The 20,748-nt window shown below is 43.6% G+C and overlaps 1 protein-coding gene across 1 annotated transcript in view; it reads left to right on the top strand.

The window, feature by feature from the left end:
• Positions 1 to 20,748, top strand: part of arhgef38 (Rho guanine nucleotide exchange factor (GEF) 38) — a 32,196-nt gene that overhangs the window by 9,338 nt on the left and 2,110 nt on the right. The window contains exons 2-12 of the mRNA XM_061909434.1: positions 5,195 to 5,379; positions 5,495 to 5,612; positions 5,707 to 5,854; positions 11,468 to 11,485; positions 11,567 to 11,766; positions 11,870 to 12,000; positions 12,116 to 12,220; positions 12,596 to 12,700; positions 14,436 to 14,804; positions 14,879 to 15,016; positions 20,489 to 20,690. Of these exons, the coding sequence (XP_061765418.1) occupies positions 5,195 to 5,379; positions 5,495 to 5,612; positions 5,707 to 5,854; positions 11,468 to 11,485; positions 11,567 to 11,766; positions 11,870 to 12,000; positions 12,116 to 12,220; positions 12,596 to 12,700; positions 14,436 to 14,804; positions 14,879 to 15,016; positions 20,489 to 20,690 (1,719 nt within the window). The remainder of the gene's footprint in view (positions 1 to 5,194; positions 5,380 to 5,494; positions 5,613 to 5,706; positions 5,855 to 11,467; positions 11,486 to 11,566; positions 11,767 to 11,869; positions 12,001 to 12,115; positions 12,221 to 12,595; positions 12,701 to 14,435; positions 14,805 to 14,878; positions 15,017 to 20,488; positions 20,691 to 20,748) is intronic.

The raw sequence follows: 20,748 nt of genomic DNA, 5'->3' as shown, positions 1-20,748 counted from the left end.
TCCTAACCTCTGACATCAGTGTATTTGATAGCAGTCAATGGTGTGGTTGCAAGTTTGTGGTCAATTTGTGTTGTGTGTGTGTGCTTGCATAGTTGTGTGAATGAGTGCGAGTGTCCTTGTTTTTTAATGTGCACCACTCCCAACCTGAACAGATGGAATGCCTGAGCACGGCAGAGTATTACATCAGGGCCACGATTAGTTCCGTAACCCGAGACGGGAGCCCTGAAACCTTCCCCTTCCTCTCATCCCGCCAGAAGGAGGAAGTTGTGCGTGTGGCATCGATTAGGCGGTGAGCAGGCATTTCTCTTGCCTGGAGTGAAGCACATAGCAGCCGCAGAATGATTAGGTAGCAAAGCCATGAAAAAAAGAGAACGCAGTGAGCCTGACTGGCATATTAAGTGAGGCCTGTGGCGCTCCAGTCACAATAATTACAGCACCGTGCAAAATTGCAGGAAGTTGTTTTTTTTCTGCCCCAAAATGGTGTTTTCTGGCGGATCATCATGTTAGCAGCACCTTGCATGGGCGAAAAGGCTTTTAATACTTGGAAATGTTTTAGGTACTGTCTATACACAAACACAGTAAGTATAGCCAAAGTCGTGGCAACACTTGTTAAATGTCAGACTAAACTTCAGGATTTTTTTTTTAATTACACTGAAACTGTTCTTCCAGCCCCAGAACCTAATACATAGCCCGTTTCCATATGAGTTGGGAAATTGTGTTAGATGTAAATATAAACGGAATACAATGATTTGCAAATAATTTTTAACCCATATTCAATTGAATGCACTACAAAGACAAGATATTTGATGTTCAAACTCAGAACCTTTTTTTTTTTTTTTTGCAAATAATAATTAACTTAGAATTTCATGGTTGCAACACGTGCCAAAGTAGTTGGGAAAGGGCATGTTCACCACTGTGTTACATCACCTTTTCTTTTAACAACACTCAATTAATGTTTGGGAACTGAGGAAACTAATTGTTGAAGCTTTGAAAGTGGATTCTTTCCCATTCTTGTTTCATGTAGAGCAGGGGTAGGGAACCTATGGCTCTAGAGCCAGATGTGGCTCTTTTGATGACTGCATCTGGCTCTCAGATAAATCTTAGCTGGCATTGTTTATCACGATATGTCAGTGTTTTTCAACCTTTTTTGAGCCAAAACACAATATTTTTCATTGAAAAAATTCTGAGGCGCAAAACATAAAACAATTAAACCCAGTAGACGAAATTGACAAAAAAAAAATTGTTCTCGCAATAGCTCTTGTCTCTATGTAGGTGTACTGTCAAGCCGTAACATATTTTGAGTTTTTTCGGTGTTTTCCTGTGTGACTTGCGCTCCTATTTTGGTGGCTTTTCCTCTTTTGTTGGTATTTTCCTGTAGCAGTTTCATGTCCTCCTTGAATGCTATTCATTGCACCTGCTTTGTTTTTACAATCAAGACTATTTAAGTTGTGCGGACGCACTCCTTCTTTGTGTGGACATTGTTGATTGTCATGCCATGTACGGATGTACGTTGTGGACGCCGTCTGCTCCGCACACTGTAAGTCTTTGCTGTCGTCCAGCATTCAGTTTTTGTTTACTTTGCAGCCAGTTCAGTTTTGTTTTGCTTCAATGCCTTTTCTTGGCGGCACTCTCCTTTTGTTTATTTTTAGTTTAAGTGTTGGATACAATTTTACCTACATGCTGCCTCCCGCATATTGTGATCCCGACATACCATGTTCCCGACATCTACATGCTGCCACCTACTGATATGGAAGAGTATTACACGCTTACTCTGCCGAGCTCTAGACAGCAGAGACACTCAATAACAGCACATTTTTGAATTATAGTTACAGGTTTGCAAAAAATATTATCAACCCAATTAGGTGAAATTACATAATCTCTCCCACGACACACCAGACTGTATCTCACTGCAGACTATAGTGTGCCGTGGCACAGTGGTTGAAAAACACAGCGATAAGTAATGAATAAGTCCGCTGGTAATCACAGTGTTAAAAATAACGTTCAAAATATAAAACATTCTCATCCATTTTAATCCATCCATCTGTTTTCTACCGTTCCTGTTCAAGAAGTCGCATTAATGGTAAGAACTATTTTATTCATTAGCTTCAGAATAACAATGTTATTAAAAAGAAGAAGATACTTATTATATTCTTAAAATGTTGGTCTTACTTAAAAATGCACACATTTATTTGTTTTCAGTGTTGAAAAATATTATATGGCTCTCTCGGAAATACATTTTATAATATTTGGCTTTCATGGCTCTCTCAGCCAAAAAGGTTTCCGACCCCTGATGTAGAGCTTCAGTCGTTCAACAGTCCGGGGTCTCCACTGTCGTATTTTACGCTTCATAATGCGCCACACATTTTGGAAGGGAGACAGATCTGGACTGCAGGCGGGCCAGGAAAGTACTTCCACTTTTTTTTTAATGCGCCCCTTCTTATTCCAGCCACTTGCTGAAATAAGAAGGGGCGTCCATGAAAAAGACGGGGCTTAATGAAAAAGACGGGGCTTAGATGGCACCATATGCTGTTCCAAAACCTGTATGTACCTTTCAGCGTTCAATCAATCAATGTTTATTTATATAGCCCTAAATCACAAGTGCCTCAAAGGGCTGCACAAACCACAACGACATCCTCGGTAGGGCCCACATAAGGGAGACGGAACAGGATCGCTGACGGGTCTGCCAACTTGTGGCACCCCTTACAAAAAAGGTGATATACAGGAAAACAAGTGGGGGGAACGGGAGAAAAAAATTGAAATTTAAATTAAAAAATCGGTCTAAGCCTGGGCCCCTGTAGAGGGGTTCCTGACTGAGGCCAAGGTGTAAAAAAAACTAATAGCCATAGCACACATCCCTCTTACATGTGTGTAAGAAGGACACATCAAACATCAAAGAACACAAAGGACATTAAATACATTAAAAAAGCAGAGCTGATGCAACCGGCCACTTCTACATACAGCTATGAATAAAAAGTAAAAGAAACATATACACTGAGGTGGCCAGAGACAAGAGCAGACCCAACAAAGCAACCAAGAGAGCCAACTCCACTCTCAGCCGCCTATCAACTCTCGGCCAGTGTCCAGTAAGCATGGATGAGCGAGGATACGTCCAAGAAGATTGAGGTGTCCGATACCTGCTCATTCAGCCAAGACACTGTGAAGCTTGTCCGTCCCGACGCTCAGTGCTAGCTCCACTGTCCTGTCTCTTCATCCACATCTACTCCAGTCTCTCCAAATGGACTCTGGTGTGGCAGAGACCCAGCTGCTGGTCTCCCCAGGAGGCAGATCCAGAAGTCCACAAAAAAGGACCGCAGAAGTCACGAAAGTGCCACCCCTTGTCACAAAAGGTCCCGGACAAAAAGGCAAAAAAAAAACAAACAAACAAAAAAAAAAAAATATATATATATATATATATATATATATATATATATATATAAGAGGGAAACACAAATGGATGACACAAGAGTACAGAGCTCCTGCCAACAGCAGCCACTACAGCGGCGCCATCTTGGAAAAAAAATCACCTTACGAAAATATTTGTAATTGCCAAAAATGGAGAAGACCTAAACTAGTGCCTTGAGTAATGCCTGAGTTACGTAAATCCGAAGTTTGGATTTGATTCTATGTTTGCTGGAAAGGTAGCAAGGTTAAAATGTCAATTTAAGGATTTGCCAATATATTTACAGTAGTCCAAGGTCCTCTATACCAGTGTTTTTCAAACTTTTTTGAGCCAAGGGACATTTTCTGCGTTGAAAAAATCCGGAGGCACACCACCAGCAGAAATCATTAAAAAACTAAACTCAGTTGACAGTAAAAAGTTGTTGTCTTAAATGTTGTATATAACTTTAGAGCATAACCAACCATGCATCACTATAGCTCTTGTCTCAAAGTAGGTGTACTGACATGACCTGTCACATCACACTATTTTTAGTTTTTTGCTTTCTTCCAGTGTGTACTGTTTTACTTCTTGTCTTGCGCTCCTGTTTTGGTGGCTTTTTCTCTTTTTTTGGTAATTTCCTGTATCAGTTTCATGTCTTCCTTTTGAGCGATATTTCCCGCATCTGTGTTAGCAAATCAAGAATATTTCAGTTGTTTTTATCCTTCTTTGTGGGGACATTGTTGATTTTCATGTCGTGTTCGGATGTACATTGTGGACGCCGTCTTTCCTCCACAGTAAGTCTTTGCTGCCGTCCAGCATTCTGTTTTGGTTTGCTTTGTAGCCAGTTTTCTTTTAGTTTTGTTCTACACAGCCTTCCCTAAGCTTCAATGCCTTTTCTTAGGGGCACTCACCTTTTGTTTATTTTTGGTTTAAGCATTAGACACCTTTTTACCTGTGCGCTGTTTCCGACTGTTTCTGACATCCACAAAGCAGTTAGCTACCGGCTGCCACCTACTGATATGGAAGAGTATTACACGGTTACTTTGCCGAGCTCTAGACAGCACCGACACTCAACAACAACAACACATCATTTGCAGACTATAATTTCTGGTTTGCAAAAAATATTTTTTACCTAAATAGGTGAAATGAGATAATCTCCCAACGGCACACCAGACTATATCTCACGGAACACTAGTGTGCTGCGGCACAGCGGTTAAAAAACACTGCTCTATACAACGGGGCCATTCTACTATTGCAGGGGTAGGGAACCGATGGCTCTCGAGTCAGATGCGGCTCTTTTGATGACTGCATCTGGCTCTTCGATAAATCTTAGCTGACATTGCTAAACACGATAAGTCATTAATAACTCCACTGGTAATCACAGTGTTAAAAAATAATGTTCAAAATATAAAAAATTCTCATGCATTTTCTACCTCACCTGTTCAAGGAGTCGCATTAATGGTAAGAAGTATTTTTTTTATTATTGGTTTGCTTCAGAAGAAGAATGTCATTTAAAACAATAAGATACTTATTATACTCTAAAAATGTTGGTCTTATTAAAAATGCACGCATTTAGTTGTAATCAGTGTTGAAAAAATATTATTTGGCTCTCATGGAAATAAATATTTGGCTTCCATGGCTCTCTCAGCCAAAAAGGTTCCCGACTCTTGTACTATTGTTAGAAATTTGCTGCAAAAATATCTGAATTAAATTTGGGTGGCTGATATGAAGTCATTCCCTGGCCGCACGTGTCCCCTCCCCGGCCACCAGCATAAATCATGTTCTGGTCACTAATATCTAACACGTCTTCCACAGAAAAAATGTCACCGCATGACTTGTCCACCCCCGCTTCACCAGCGCTAGATCCAGAGGAGGTCCGTTTAAGAAAGATGAAGCGCAGGTCAAAGGTCATTCAAGAGCTGATGCAGACTGAAAAAGACTACCTCACTGACTTGGAGCTGTGCATTCGGGAGGTGGTGCAGCCTCTAAGAAACCTGCAGGTCGGGTCTTGTAGATTGCACAGTACAGTTGCACCTATGCAACAACAACAAAAAACACAGTTTACAATAAAAACCTTAATCAAAACTAATGTTATTGTTCCTTATCTTATGTTAGGTCATAGACGTGGATCGACTGTTTACTAACATGGAGACAGTGTGCGAGGTATCAGCCACAATCCTTCACAGACTCCAGGACGCCATGTCAGACCCGGACCCGGAGGCCGTCGTTATAGGTAATCTCCATTCCTCCGATTCTCGCAGCTCGATTGTGCGCCTTTCTATTCCTGGTTTTAATGCAGCATGGAACGTGTGTGTTATCATTCGAAGGAGAAGTATTCATTCAGGCCAAGGCAGCTTTAGAAGACGTGTATAAGATTTACTGTTACCATCACGACGACGCCAACATGTCACTGGAATCCTATGAGAAAGAGGAAGAAGTAAAGCAACATTTCACCACATGTGTATTATCACTGAAGTAAGTGGATTTACTTCCTCTTAAACAGTCGCTTCTATCTGCAACTTCCTGATACCGTAATACCTCTCAGGTTAATCACTATCCGTTCCAGGACACAGGCTGACATTTTTCCTGTAGGATAAAAAATAAAAACAACTATAAAGGTAATCTGAGAGCACATACCTCAGCCAGGCCTTATCACCCAATAGTAGAATGTTGAAAACAAATCCTGATGTGGTCTGGATCACACCCCAGGATGATAAATGGGTTGTACTTGTATAGCGCTTTTCTACCTTCAAGGTACTCAAAGCGCTTTTACACTACTTCCACATTTACCCATTCACACACACATTCACACACTGATGGAGGGAGCTGCCATGCAAGGCACCAACCAGCACCCATCAGGAGCAAGGGTGAAGTGTCTTACTCAGGACACAACGGATGTGACGAGGTTGGTTCTAGGTGGGATTTGAACCAGTGACCCTCGGGTTGCGCACGGCCACTCTCCCACTGCGCCACGCCGTCCCTGGATCATATCTTTGTTCGTTATTCTGAAATTTCCTGAAAGTTAAATCAAAATCAGCCAATGTATTTTGAGCTATGTTGCTAATTTTCAATCCAATCCACTTTATTTAAAAAGTTAAAGTTAAAGTACCAATGATTGTCACACACACACTAGGTGTGGCAAAATTATTCTCTGCATTTGACCCATCACACTTGATCACCCCCTGGGAGGTGAGGGGAGCAGTGGGCAGCAGCGGTAGACACGCCCGGGAATCATTTTTAGTGATTTAACCCCCAATTCAAAACCCAAAGTGCTGCACAAAAATACTATAAACCAGATTCAACTATTCTTAGCTACATCAATGACTGAATAAAAACAAAATAAATACATGTAAAACCAATATAAAAACAATATCAAAATTTGCAGACACAAACCCCAGCAAGTCCAAGGATAAATGAACCTGCCACATTTGAGCATGTTTGTTTTGTTTGTCTGTTGGGTCAAAATAGGCTGCAAGAGAGTTTGTTCTCTACACCCGTGGTTCTCAACCTGTTTTCAGTGATGTAACCCCTGTGAACATTTTTTTAATTCAAGTACCCCCTAATCTGAGCAAAGCATTTTTGGTTGAAAAAAGGAGATAAAGAAGTAAAAAACAGCACTATGTCATCAGTTTCTGATTTATTAAATTGTATAACAGCGCAAAATATTGCTCATTTGTAGTGGTCTTTCTTTAACTATTTGGAAAAAAAGATATAAAATAACTAAAAATGTGTTGACAAATATATAAGTGATACAATTATGAATAAAAAATTCTACACATAGAAGTAATCATCAACTTAAAGTGCCCTCTTTGGAGATTTTAATAGAGAACCATCTGGATTCATGAACTTAATTCTAAACATTTCTTCACAAAACAAGAAATCTTTAACATCAATATTTATGGAACATGTCCACAAAAAAATCTAGCTGTCAACACTGAATATTGCATTGTTGCATTTCTTTTCACAGTTTAAGAACTTGTTTTCATATTTAGTTGCAGTATTATTCAATAAATATATTATAGGGACATGCACCTGGGGATAGGTTGATTGGCAACACTAAAAAAAAATTGGCCCTAGTGTGTGAATGTGAGTGTGAATGTTGTCTGTCTATCTGTGTTGGCCCTGCGATGAGATGGTGACTTGTCCAGGGTGTACCCTGCCTTCCACCCGATTGTAGCTGAGAAGGGCGCCAGCGCCCCCCGCGACCCCAAAAGGGAATAAGCGGTAGAAAATGGATGGATGGATGGATATTATAGGGACGGCGTGGCGCAGTGGGAGAGTGGCCGTGCGCAACCCGAGCGTCCCTGGTTCAAATCCCACCTAGTACCAACCTCATCACGTCCGTTGTGTCCTGAGCAAGACACTTCACCCTTGCTCCTGATGGGTGCTGGTTGGCGCCTTGCATGGCAGCTCCCTCCATCAGTGTGTGAATGTGTGTGTCAATGGGTAAATGTGGAAGTGGTGTCAAAGCGCTTTGAGTACTTTGAAGGTAGAAAAGCGCTATACAAGTACAACCCATTTATCATTTTATAAAGGATTTTTGAATGTTTGCTATTTTTAGAATATTTAAAAAAAATCTCACGTATCCCTTGGCATACCCCCAGGGGTACACGTACCCCCATTTGTGAACCACTGCTCAACACTGATGTCAGCAGCTGCGAGGCACTTTTGTTTAATAGCAGAATGAAATAAATGGACCGAACCCTTTTGTCAGTCATCCACTCTCTTTGTCTCTGTGGGTGGAGGCGGCGAGGACATGAGCATACTCTGAACACACAAGTTCAGCGTTGTAAGGTAAACATAAGGCAACGTTGCGGAAACGATCCGGTGGTCTGTCGAATTTTGCTGCTTCCATGAAAAAAATCTATCAGTAGCGTAAATTAAAATTAAAATGTAAGCTAAAGTTGTTTGCGTCAATGTGAACTTCTCACGCTGTATTTGTCCAAATGCGTAATGTCCGTTAATATACAATCTGAACTTTCTCCCCCTGTAATGCTGGTTAGAAGGTGCAATAAAATAAAAACATTTTTTTTAAATTACTACTTAGTTGAACACATGGCATACGAGGCAGCTGTTTCGATGAGTATTTTGTTCAAGGCATACATTTAATATATTTACGTTTGCGGGCATGCACGCACATTAGAGATGCATGGATAGGCAATTATATCATCCGCAACCGCGTCACCAAAGTCGTCATCCGCCCGCCATACACCCGAACCAACATTTTATCAGAAACGCATCCGCCCGCTGAAATACATCATAGGTTGGCCACCTTTACCACTCACAGTTATTTAAACCCGTTTCACAGAGTAATGAAGACAATTGGAGCCGCTAAAGTTCTCGCGATTTTCCAATTGGCGTTCATCATAATGACAAGGATATGGGCGTGCTGTGAGGCCATTGCCTTTGACACCTTCAACAACATGTACACACCGATTGTTAGTCTGGCAACATGTTGTGTGCAGCTTCCGCAATCACACGTACAAGATTGAAAAGCATACTGGGTGATATAGAGTACACTGATGGTTGTGATATAAACAACTTTAACACTTACTAATATGCGCCACGCTGTAAAGCCACACCAAACAAGATTGACAAACACATTTCGGGAGAACATCCTCACAGTAACACAACATAAACGCAACTCAACAAATACCAAGAATCCTTTGTATCAGTGACACTTCCTGAATATATTTTACACCCCCGCACCCCCAACCCCGCCGCCCTTACCGACGCACAGGGTGTGTTTGTGGGGGGGGGGGGGTTGTTTTGCTGCTAACGGGGTGTATAAAATAGTCAGGAATTGTCATGGATACAAAGGATTCTGGGTATTTGTTGTGTTGCGTTTATGTTGTATTACTGGGAGGATGTCCTCCCTACCGAAATGTGTTTGTCAATCTTGTTTGGTGTGGCTTCATAGCGTGGCACATATTACTAAGAGTGTTAAAATTGTTTATATCACAACCATCAGTGTACTCTGTGTCACCCAGTATGCCTTGCAGTCGTGTGCGTGTTGCTGCGGAAGCCACACAACATGTTGCTGGACTGACAAGCAGTTCGTACATGCTGTAAAGGGCAACAAAGTCAATGGCTTCATAGCACGCCCTAATACTTATTATCTGGGTGACTGCCGGTAGTCATTCTAGAGAATATTAGCGTCTCCTATTGTCTTCTTCGCTTTGTGATACGGGTCTTAAATGGCTCTTTGAATGGCAAAGGATACCGATCCCAGGACCATGTATATCAAATATTTCCGGATGATTCAACCGCCACCCGCCCGAATCTAATTAAAATCAAATTTTTCGTCATGTCACCCGCCCGACCCGCGGTTTATCCGCGGACTCCGCGGATGAGACCGCAAACCGCGCATCTCTAGCGCACATGCTCAGTGGCGTTGGGTAGCAGACATCGACAGAGCACCAGATCACCTCTAAAATATAATCACTTGTTCCTTATCCCATTTATTCCTGAACATTTAATCAAAATCCCCCAATAACATTTTGAGTTCAGTTGCAAAATAAATAACAGACACCTGCAAATACATAACCTCCTCGCAGAGGTAGTTATCCACAATATCTTAACATGCAATGCCCAAACCCTGACTCCTAACTCCTGTGTAAAAATTGCTTACAACGGTAAGAAAATGCAAAACAAATACAATATTCAGGCCTAACTATGCAAGAAAAATTACAAAGGTTGTGTCACGGATTAGCTTGACACATGCAACTTTTAACATTCTTGATATGCTCTATGTGTATAAAAAGAATTAACCACTGTCAATAGTAAAATGTCAGAACATATAAAGTACCTTAACCTTCAATGTAGGACCACTTATTACACGTCATTTCCAGTGTTTCTTCTTCTTTTCTCACGTTCCCCTGGTTGAGGCTGGTTAATATTTTGGAATATGTGGGGCCAAAAAAGAAAAACACACGTAAAGTCAATCTTTTGAAAGTGTTAAATCCTGCAAGGTCTCGTCAGCTACTTTTAGGATGCTTCTCAACTTTCAGTGGGGCAAAAAAGTATTTAGTCGGCCACCGATTGTGCAAGTTCTCCCACTTCAAATGATGACAGAGGTCTGTAATTTTCATCATAGGTACACTTCAACTGTGAGAGACAGAATGTGAAAAAAAAATCCAGGAATTCACATTTTAGGAATTTTTAAGAATGTATTTGTAAATTATGGTGGAAAATAAGTATTTGGTCAACCATTCAAAGCTCTCACTGATGGAAGGAGGTTTTGGCTCAAAATCTCACGATACATGGCCCCATTCCTTCTTTCCTTAACACGGATCAATCATACTGTCCCCTTAGCAGAAAATCAGCCCCAAAGCAAGATGTTTCCACCCCCATGCTTCACAGTAGGTATGGTGTTCTTGGGATGCAACTCATATTCTTCTTCCTCCAAACACGACGAGTTGAGTTTATACCAAAAAGTTCTATTTTGGTTTCATCTGACCACATGACATTCTCCCAATCCTCTGCTGTATCATCCATGTATCCATTTTGGTATAAACTCAACTTGTCGTGTTTGGAGGAAGAAGAATACTGAGTTGCATCCCAAGAACACCAAACCTACTGTGAAGCATGGGGGTGGAAACATCGTGCTTTGGGGCTGTTTTTCTGCTCAGGGGACAAGACGATTGATCCGTGTTAAGGAAAGAATGAATGGGGCCATGTATCGTGAGATTTTGAGCCCAAACCTCCTTCCATCAGTGAGACCTTTGAATGGTTGCCCAAATACTTATTTTCCACCATAATAATACAAATAAATTATTTAAAATGCCTACAATGTGAATTCCTGGATCTTTTTTTGACATTCTGTCTCTCACAGTCAAAGTGTACCTATGATGATAATTACAGACCTCTGTCATCATTTTAAGTGGGAGAACTTGCACAATCGGTGGCTGACTAAATACTTTTTTGCCCCACTGTAAATGTGTTCTGCGATTGGCATTTTTTCCTTCTAAAATCTGGGACAAATTCTGAATTCTACAAACTAATAGACATGCAACTTTAGAGGTTCAATTGTATTCAAAAGTAGACAGTACAAACTCATATTCTGATATCTTTTTCCCCCAATTGCAGAGCAATCTACGAACTAGAGTAAGTACATGGGAATGTCGGGATTAAAATCTGACTTTTTATGGCATCCTTAATCATATTGAATCATACGTGACGTACCAGAGGGAAGGCCAACCTGCTGGACATGGGTTCGCTGCTCATAAAGCCAGTACAAAGGATCATGAAGTACCCACTCCTGCTTGGCGAGCTGTGGCAGGCCACACCTGAAGACCACCCCGACTTCCGGCCGCTGCAGGAGGCCTTTACCGCTGTCAAGATCATAAACGTCAACATCAACGAGTTCAAGAGGCGCAAAGACATAGGTGACGTGGGGCCCTGATAGATAGTTTTTTACAGATGGTATCACTAAGGTGTGCAGTTATTGACGATATTATTGTGTTAATTACACCTTGGATTTTTTTTCAGTAATGAAGTACAAAAATTCGGAAGATGAAGGAACTTTGCGCAAACTTCACAAGTTCAACATTCACTCAATCAGGAAGAAAAGTGACAGGTTTGCTGGTTATCTCAAGATCCTCACAGGAGTTGAACCACAGGTAATAGAAAGAAACATCCCAACTACTCGTTCCTTGCTTATCTAATACCGCTCCGATTTGGGATTCTATATCCATATATGGGGCATTTTTTCAAATTTCATTTCCCCTTTTGCAGGTGAGGGATGAAGTATTCGATAGAGAGGAAAAGCTGTTCAGGAGTCTGGAGAAAGCTGTAAGGCAGATGGTTAAAAATGTCCAAAGTTACCTGCAGTATGTTCAGGTTTGTGATGCAAAGACTATGGATTGAACTTTCACAGTATCATGTTAGACCCGCTCGACATCCATTGCTTTCGGTCCCCTAGAGGGTAGGGGGTTGCCCACATTTGAGGTCCTCTCCAAGGTTTCTAATAGTCAGCATTGTCACTGGCGTCCCACTGGGTGTGAGTTCTCCTTGCCCACTGGGTGTGAGTTTTCCTTGCCCTTTTGTGGGTTCTTCCGAGGATGTCGTAGTCGTACTGGTTTGTACAGTCCTCTGAGACATTTGTGATTTAGGGCTATATAAATAAACATTGATTGATTGATTGATTGATTGATTGTCAGCAAAATTCAAATGGATTCAACTTTTTTTTTTCAAGTTTCTATGTTTGTAATGCAGGAGATGGTGTCTGTAGCCGTTCACGACGTCCATGAAATGGAAGGCATCATTAAGGATTCAAACGGATCATCGTACAACAAAAACGACGACCCCTATGAACATTATGTGAGTCCATGTCCAAAAGAACAGAATATGTTGAGTTGATAGGATGTATTGCTTATTATGTCAATAAGAGCTGATTAGTCCTTTATGCTTATATTTCCTGATGTATGTTGACAAGAGGTACACTCCAAAAGTGTAGTCATTAACTAAAGATCATTACTGTAGTCCCTTTTAATAAAAAAAATCCCCAATGGCATTTGAGGCTATATTGCCGTTTTCTTACTTGCCTGTTAATCTACAGCAGGGCTAGGGAACCTATGGCTCGCGAGCCAGATGTGGCCCTTTTGATGACTGCATCTGGCTCTCGGATGAATCTTAGCTGACATTGCTTAATATGATAAGTGATGAATGATTCCACTTGTAATCGCAGTTTTAAAAATAATGTTCAAAATATAAAACATTCTCATGCATTTTTAATCCGTCCATCTGTTTTCTACCGCACCCGTTCAAGAATTTGCGTTAATGGTAAGAAGTTATTTATTTATTCTTGGTTAGTGTGGGGCTTGCCCTCCTGGGGTTTGTCAGACCACCAAGGACCAACATGAGAGCGTGTTTCAGGGTTACAATATTGTTTCTATTTTTCAATAAGTCTCTCAGTTGCTTTCCAGCAATTGTGTTTTTCTCTTTCGTTTTCACTCGCGCTCTGGCTCCAGCCCCAACCCCGTCTCTCCTCCTGGTGGCTGCTTATAACAGAGCGACAGGTGATTAGATAACAAGGCCCAGGTGGGCCATCTCCGCATTTGTCGTCTGGAGTCGGGACCCAGGATGGACCGCTCGCCTGTGTATCGGCTGGGGACATCTTTGCGGTGCTAATCCGCCTCCGCTTGGGATGGTTTCCTGCTGGCTCCGCTGTGGACGGGACTCTCGTTGCTGTGTTGGATCCGCTTTGGACTGGACTCTCGCGGCTGTGTTGGATCCACTATGGACTGAACTTTTCACAGTATCATGTTAGACACGCTCAACATCCATTGCTTTCGGTCCCCTAGTGTGTGTGTGTGGGGTGGGGGGGGTTGCCCACATATGTGGTCATCTCCAAGGTTCTCATAGTCCTCATTGTCACCGACGTCCCACTGGGTGCGAGTTTTCCTTGCCCTTATGTGGGCCTACCGAGGATGTCGTAGTGGTTTGTGTTGTGGTTTGTGCAGCCCTTTGAGACACTAGTGATTTAGGGCTATATAAATGAACATTGATTGATTGATTGATTTCGAGGCCGGTCCTGGCACACCCCAGTTCGCTGCAGACCAGCAGGCCACGCCCCCTCCACAGTTAGCTCGAGAATAACAATGTTATTACAAGGAATAAGAGACCTATTATACTCTAGAAATGTTGGTCTTACTTAAAAATGCAAGTGTTTAGTTTTGTTCAGTGTAAAAAAAAATATATGGCTCTTACGGAAATACATTTTAAAATATTTGGCTTTTTGGCTCCCTCAGCCAAAAAGGTTCCCGACCCCTGATTTACAGTTAGGACCAAAGATTATCATGGTTTATCATCATCAAAAAAAATTACATTCCGGCCATCCAAAAGTTAATGCTATGTTACTTAAGTCACACAAATAGCCATTCTGGCTTTTAGAGCAGATGCCAGACGCCAAAAGAATTTAATATATTAGGTCAGCGAGTGCTCAACATCATGTCATCTTATTTGTATGCATTCAAATCAAGTGGTAAGAGCACAGTAGCCTGTTGTTTGCTTTTAATTTTCCAAAAAAGCCCCATTGTCCCACTTCTTCACGCAGAAAGACAACATGGAGCGCCTGGTCCTCGCTCCACTCTCCTCTCTTCAGGGAATGTTCACCGCGCCCCAGAAGCTCATCCAAAAACGTTACGACAAACTGCTGGATTACTGCAGCCGTCTGGAGCGTTCGTCTTCGTTCTCATCCTCGCAATCAACCTCCTCATCCTCACCGTGCCTGGTGTCCGTAGACCCGCCCGGTCCTGCCAGGAGGGACTATGAGGCTCTCAATGCTTTGCTAGTGGAGGAGTTAAAGCAATTCAACCTGGCGGCCAAAACCATTTTTAACAACTGTGTGGTTTATTTAGCAGCCTTGTTCATAGGGCTGATGGATGAAATGCTGCTCGGTGCTCCTTCCATACAGCAGTTACCAGTGAGCGGCACACACAGAGTGCATTCCAAGCACTCGTCTTACATTAAAATGCTAATTTGCGCCGTCTTTTGCAGGCTCCGTTGTCCAACATTGCTGAGGTGCAGAACAGCATCATGGATGAGCTAAACAATCTGACTTTTGTCAAGGAGAACGCACACAAGTTAATGGAGCGGAAAGTCAGCTTCGAGAAGCAACGAGACAAGAAAACTGCGGTGAGAAGGAAGAGGCGGCGGATATGATCTCCATGTAAATTTTGTCTATTTAGTTTGCAAGGATTCGATTTAAAACAGCCATTTCCGCTTATTCAGGGATGTGACATCAAAGCCAAGTCTTCAATTGACCTTATAATTGAATGTTTTCAATAAGTCTAGAGCAGGTGTCACCAGGTCGTTCGTAAGGACCAGATGAGTCACCCGCTGGCCTGTTCTAAAAATAGCTCAAATAGCAGCACTTACCAGTGAGCTGCCTCTATTTTTTTAAATTTAATTTATTTACTAGCAAACTGGTCTCGCTTTGCTCGACATTTTTAATTCTAAGGGAGACAAAACTTAAATAGAATTTGAAAATCCAACAAAATATTTTAAAGACTTGGTCTTCACTTGTTTAAATAAATTCCTTTATTTGTTTACTTAGCTTCTTAAAACTTTCAGAAAGACAAATTTTAAGGAAAAAGTACAATCTTAAAAATGATTTTAGGATCTTTAAACACATAAACCTTTTTACCTTTTAAATTCCTTCCTCTTCTTTCCTAACAATTTAAATCAATGTTCAAGTATTTTTTTTTTTTATTGTAAAGAATAATAAATACATTTTAATTTAATTCTTCATTTTAGCTTCTGTTTTTTCGACGAAAAATATTTGTGAAATATTTCTTCAAACTTATGATTAAAATTCAAAATAATTATTCTGGCCAATGTAGAAAATCTGTAAAATCTAATTTAAATCTTATTTCAAAGTCTTTTGAATTTCTTTAAAACATTTTGTTCTGGAAAATTTAGAAGAAATAATGATTTGTCTTTGTTAGAAATATAGCTTGGTCCAATTTTTTACATCTTCTAACAAAGTGCAGATTGGAGTTTAACCTATTCAAAACATGTAATCAAAATTCTAAAATTAATCTTAATCAGGAAAAAATACTAATGATGTTCCATAAAAAATTTTTTTTAATGTTTTCAAAAAGATTCGAATTAGCTAGTTTTTCTGGCGCAGTGGAAGACTGGCCGTGCGCAACCCGAGGGTCCCTTGTTCAAATCCCACCTAGTACCAACCTCGTCACGTCCGTTGTGTCCTGAGCAAGACACTTCACCCTTGCTCCTGATGGGTGCTGGTTGGCGCCTTGCATGGCAGCTCCCTCCATCAGTGTGTGAATGTGTGTGTGAATGGGTAAATGTGGAAGTAGTGTCAAAGCGCTTTGAGTACCTTGAAGGTAGAAAAGCGCTATAAAAGTACAACCAATTTATCATTTATTCTTTTTTTCGGTAGAATTTTGAATTTGAAAGAGTCGAAATTGAAGATAAACTATGTTTCAAAATTTAAATTTAATTTTTTTTTCCTGTTTTCTCCTCTTTTAAACCGTTCAATTAAGTTTTTTTCATCATTTTTCTCTACAAAAAAAATTTCTGTAAAAGGAAAAAAAATGTACGACAGAATGACAGACAGAAATACCCATTTATATATATATATATATATATATATATATATATATATATATATATATATATATATATATATATATCTCCTCTCTGAGCTGCAACCTTATCGTGGTAGAGGAGTTTGCGTGTCGCAATGATCCTAGGAGCTATGTTGTCCGGGGGCATAAAGCCCCCTGATAGGGTCTCCCAAGGCAAACCGGTTCTAGGTGAGGGATCAGACAAAGAGCAGCTCGAAGACCTTTATGAAGAAGAAACATCATGGACCCAGATTTCCCTTGCCCGGACGCGGGTCACCGGGGCCCCCCTCTGGAGCCAGGCCCGGAGGTGGGGCACGATGGCGAGCGCCTGGTGGCCGGGCCTGTTCCCATGGGGCCCGGCCGGGCACAGCCCGAAGAGGCAACGTGGGTCACCCCTCCAATGGGCTCACCACCCATAGCAGGGGCCATAGAGGTCGGGTGCATTGTGAGCTGGGCGACAGCCGAAGGCAGGGCACTTGGCGGTCCGATCCTCGGCTACAGAAGCTAGCTCTTGGGACGTGGAACGTCACGTCACTGGGGGGAAAGAGCCTGAGCTAGTGCGCGAAGTCGAGAAATTCCGGCTGGATATAGTCGGACTCACTTCGACGCACAGCAAGGGCTCTGGAACCACTTCTCTCGAGAGGGATTGGACCCTCTTCTACTCTGGCGTTGCCGGCAGTGAGAGGCGACGGGCTGGGGTGGCAATTCTTGTTTCCCCCCGGCTCAAAGCCTGTACGTTGGAGTTCAACCCGGTGGACGAAAGGGTAGCCTCCCTCCGCCTTCGGGTGGGGGGACCGGTCCTGACTATTGTTTGTGCTTATGCACCAAACAGCAGTTCAGAGTACCCACCCTTTTTGGGAACGCTCGAGGGAGTACTGGAAAGTGCTCCCCCGGGTGATTCCCTTGTCCTACTGGGAGACTTCAACGCTCACATTGGCAACGACAGTGAAACCTGGAGAGGCGTGATTGGGAAGAATGGCCGCCCGGATCTGAACCCGAGTGGTGTTTTGTTATTGGACTTTTGTGCTCGTCACAGTTTGTCCATAACAAACACCATGTTCAAACATAAGGGTGTCCATATGTGCACTTGGCACCGGGACACCCTAGGCCGCAGTTCCATGATCGACTTTGTAGTTGTGTCATCGGATTTGCGGCCTCATGTTATGGACACTCGGGTGAAGAGAGGGGCGGAGCTTTCTACCGATCACCACCTGGTGGTGAGTTGGCTGCGATGGTGGGGGAGGATGCCGGACAGACCTGGGAGGCCCAAACGCATTGTGAGGGTCTGCTGGGAACGTCTGGCAGAGTCTCCTGTCAGACAAAGTTTCAATTCCCACCTCCGGAAGAACTTTGAACATCTCACGAGGGAGGTGCTGGACATTGAGTCCGAGTGGACCATGTTCCGCACCTCTATTGTCGAGGCGGCAGATCGGAGCTGTGGCCGCAAGGTAGTCCGTGCCTGTCGGGGCGGAAATCCTAAAACCCCTTGGTGGACACCAGCGGTGAGGGATGCCGTCAAGCTGAAGAAGGAGTCCTATCGGGTCCTTTTGGCTCATAGGACTCCGGAGGCAGTGGACAGGTACCGACAGGCCAAGCGGTGTGCAGCTTCAGCGGTCGCGGAGGCAAAAACTCGGACATGGGAAGAGTTCGGGGAAGCCATGGAAAACGACTTCCGGACGGCTTCGAAGCGATTCTGGACCACCGTCCGCCGCCTCAGGAAGGGGAAGCAGTGCACTATCAACACCGTGTATGGTGCGGATGGTGTTCTGCTGACCTCGACTGCGGATGTTGTGGATAGGTGGAAGGAATACTTCGAAGACCTCCTCAATCCCACCAACACGTCTTCCTATGAGGAAGCAGTGCCTGGGGAATCTGTGGTGGACTCTCCTATTTCTGGGGCTGAGGTCGCTGAGGTAGTTAAAAAGCTCCTCGGTGGCAAGGCCCCAGGGGTGGACGAGACCCGCCCGGAGTTCCTTAAGGCTCTGGATGCTGTGGGGCTGTCTTGGTTGACAAGACTTTGCAGCATCGCGTGGACATCGGGGGCGGTACCTCTGGATTGGCAGACCGGGGTGGTGGTTCCTCTCTTTAAGAAGGGGGACCGGAGGGTGTGTTCCAACTATCGTGGGATCACACTCCTCAGCCTTCCCGGTAAGGTTTATTCAGGTGTACTGGAGAGGAGGCTACGTCGGATAGTCGAACCTCGGATTCAGGTGGAACAGTGTGGTTTTCGTCCTGGTCGTGGAACTGTGGACCAGCTCTATACTCTCGGCAGGGTTCTTGAGGGTGCATGGGAGTTTGCCCAACCAGTCTACATGTGCTTTGTGGACTTGGAGAAGGCATTTGACCGTGTCCCTCGGGAAGTCCTGTGGGGAGTGCTCAGAGAGTATGGGGTATCGGACTGTCTTATTGTGGCGGTCCGTTCCCTGTACGATCAGTGCCAGAGCTTGGTCCGCATTGCCGGCAGTAAGTCGAACACATTTCCAGTGAGGGTTGGACTCCACCAAGGCTGTCCTTTGTCACCCATTCTGTTCATAACTTTTATGGACAGAATTTCTAGGCGCAGTCAAGGCGTTGAGGGGTTCCGGTTTGGTAACCGCAGGATTAGGTCTCTGCTTTTTGCAGATGATGTGGTCCTGATGGCTTCATCTGACCGGGATCTTCAGCTCTCGCTGGATCGGTTCGCAGCCGAGTGTGAAGCGACCGGAATGAGAATCAGCACCTCCAAGTCCGAGTCCATGGTTCTCGCCCGGAAAAGGGTGGAGTGCCATCTCCGGGTTGGGGAGGAGACCCTGCCCCAAGTGGAGGAGTTCAAGTACCTAGGAGTCTTGTTCACGAGTGAGGGAAGAGTGGATCGTGAGATCGACAGGCGGATCGGTGCAGCGTCTTCAGTAATGCGGACGTTGTACCGGTCCGTTGTGGTGAAGAAGGAGCTGAGCCGGAAGGCAAAGCTCTCAATTTACCGGTCGATCTACGTTCCCATCCTCACCTATGGTCATGAGCTTTGGGTCATGACCGAAAGGATAAGATCACGGGTACAAGCGGCCGAAATGAGTTTCCTCCACCGTGGGGCGGGGCTCTCCCTTAGAGATAGGGTGAGAAGCTCTGCCATCCGGGAGGAACTCAAAGTAAAGCCGCTGCTCCTTCACATCGAGAGGAGCCAGTTGAGGTGGTTCGGGCATCTGGTCAGGATGCCACCCGAACGCCTCCCTAGGGAGGTGTTTAGGGCACGTCCAACCGGTAGGAGGCCACGGGGAAGACCCAGGACACGTTGGGAAGACTATGTCTCCCGGCTGGCCTGGGAACGCCTCGGGATCCCCCGGGAAGAGCTAGACGAAGTGGCTGGGGAGAGGGAAGTCTGGGTTTCCCTGCTTAGGCTGTTGCCCCCGCGACCCGACCTCGGATAAGCGGAAGATGATGGATGGATGGATGGATGTATATATATTTATCTATTAAAGGTAAATTGAGCAAATTGGCTATTTCTGGCAATTTATTTAAGTGTGTATCAAACTGGTAGCCCTTCGCATTAATCAGTACCCAAGAAGTAGCTCTTGGTTTCAAAAAGGTTGGTGACCCCTGTTCTAGAGTATGTTTTTTTTTGTAAACAGTAAAGGCAATTTTGAGTCTTCAGTTGGAGGAAGTTTGCAAACTCCACACATGGAAGGCCTGAGCTGACACATTTTAAACACTGCATTCTTACTGAGGTAACAGTGCTAACTAACCCCTTCTCTACTGTGTAGTCGCAAGGCTTCATGAGTTCACTTTCTAGGTCGTCTGTTGAATGTCAAGTTCAAAGTCACCGGTATTCTTCAAAGAGTTTCACAGTTTGGTGATAAAAATGGAACACAATGGACACCTCCAGGTGGTGATTAACTTGGGCCATTCAAAGCTCCACTGGGTCTCAGCCCTTTAAAAATGCTTGAAAGTATCCCTGGAAGACTTCAACTCCTCAGTCAACCTATGTTTCACGAGCTTCACATGAGCAATAGCATCACTATGTTTTATTGTTGTCTTCCAGACGCCGGAGGTGGAGCATCAGACAGAAGAACAACGTGCCCGACTGTTGGCTGAATATCCGCCAAGTCGTCTGTACCTGCTGAAAAGGAAGTGTAATGGCTGCCAGGAGCAGGACCTTAGTCTCCTGGAGGGGGAGCTGGTGGCTCTGCTGGAAGACATGGACCCTCTTGGCAGCAGCAGCCGCTGGCTGGTTCACACTGGAGGCAAGTCTGTTACATAACTACTATTGCTTGCTGTAAAGTCTACATGTAGTCATACTGA

This window comes from Nerophis ophidion, linkage group LG01 (assembly GCF_033978795.1).
Source record: "Nerophis ophidion isolate RoL-2023_Sa linkage group LG01, RoL_Noph_v1.0, whole genome shotgun sequence".
Lineage (NCBI taxonomy): Eukaryota > Metazoa > Chordata > Actinopteri > Syngnathiformes > Syngnathidae > Nerophis > Nerophis ophidion.
This window is presented reverse-complemented; position numbering and strand designations above follow the sequence as displayed.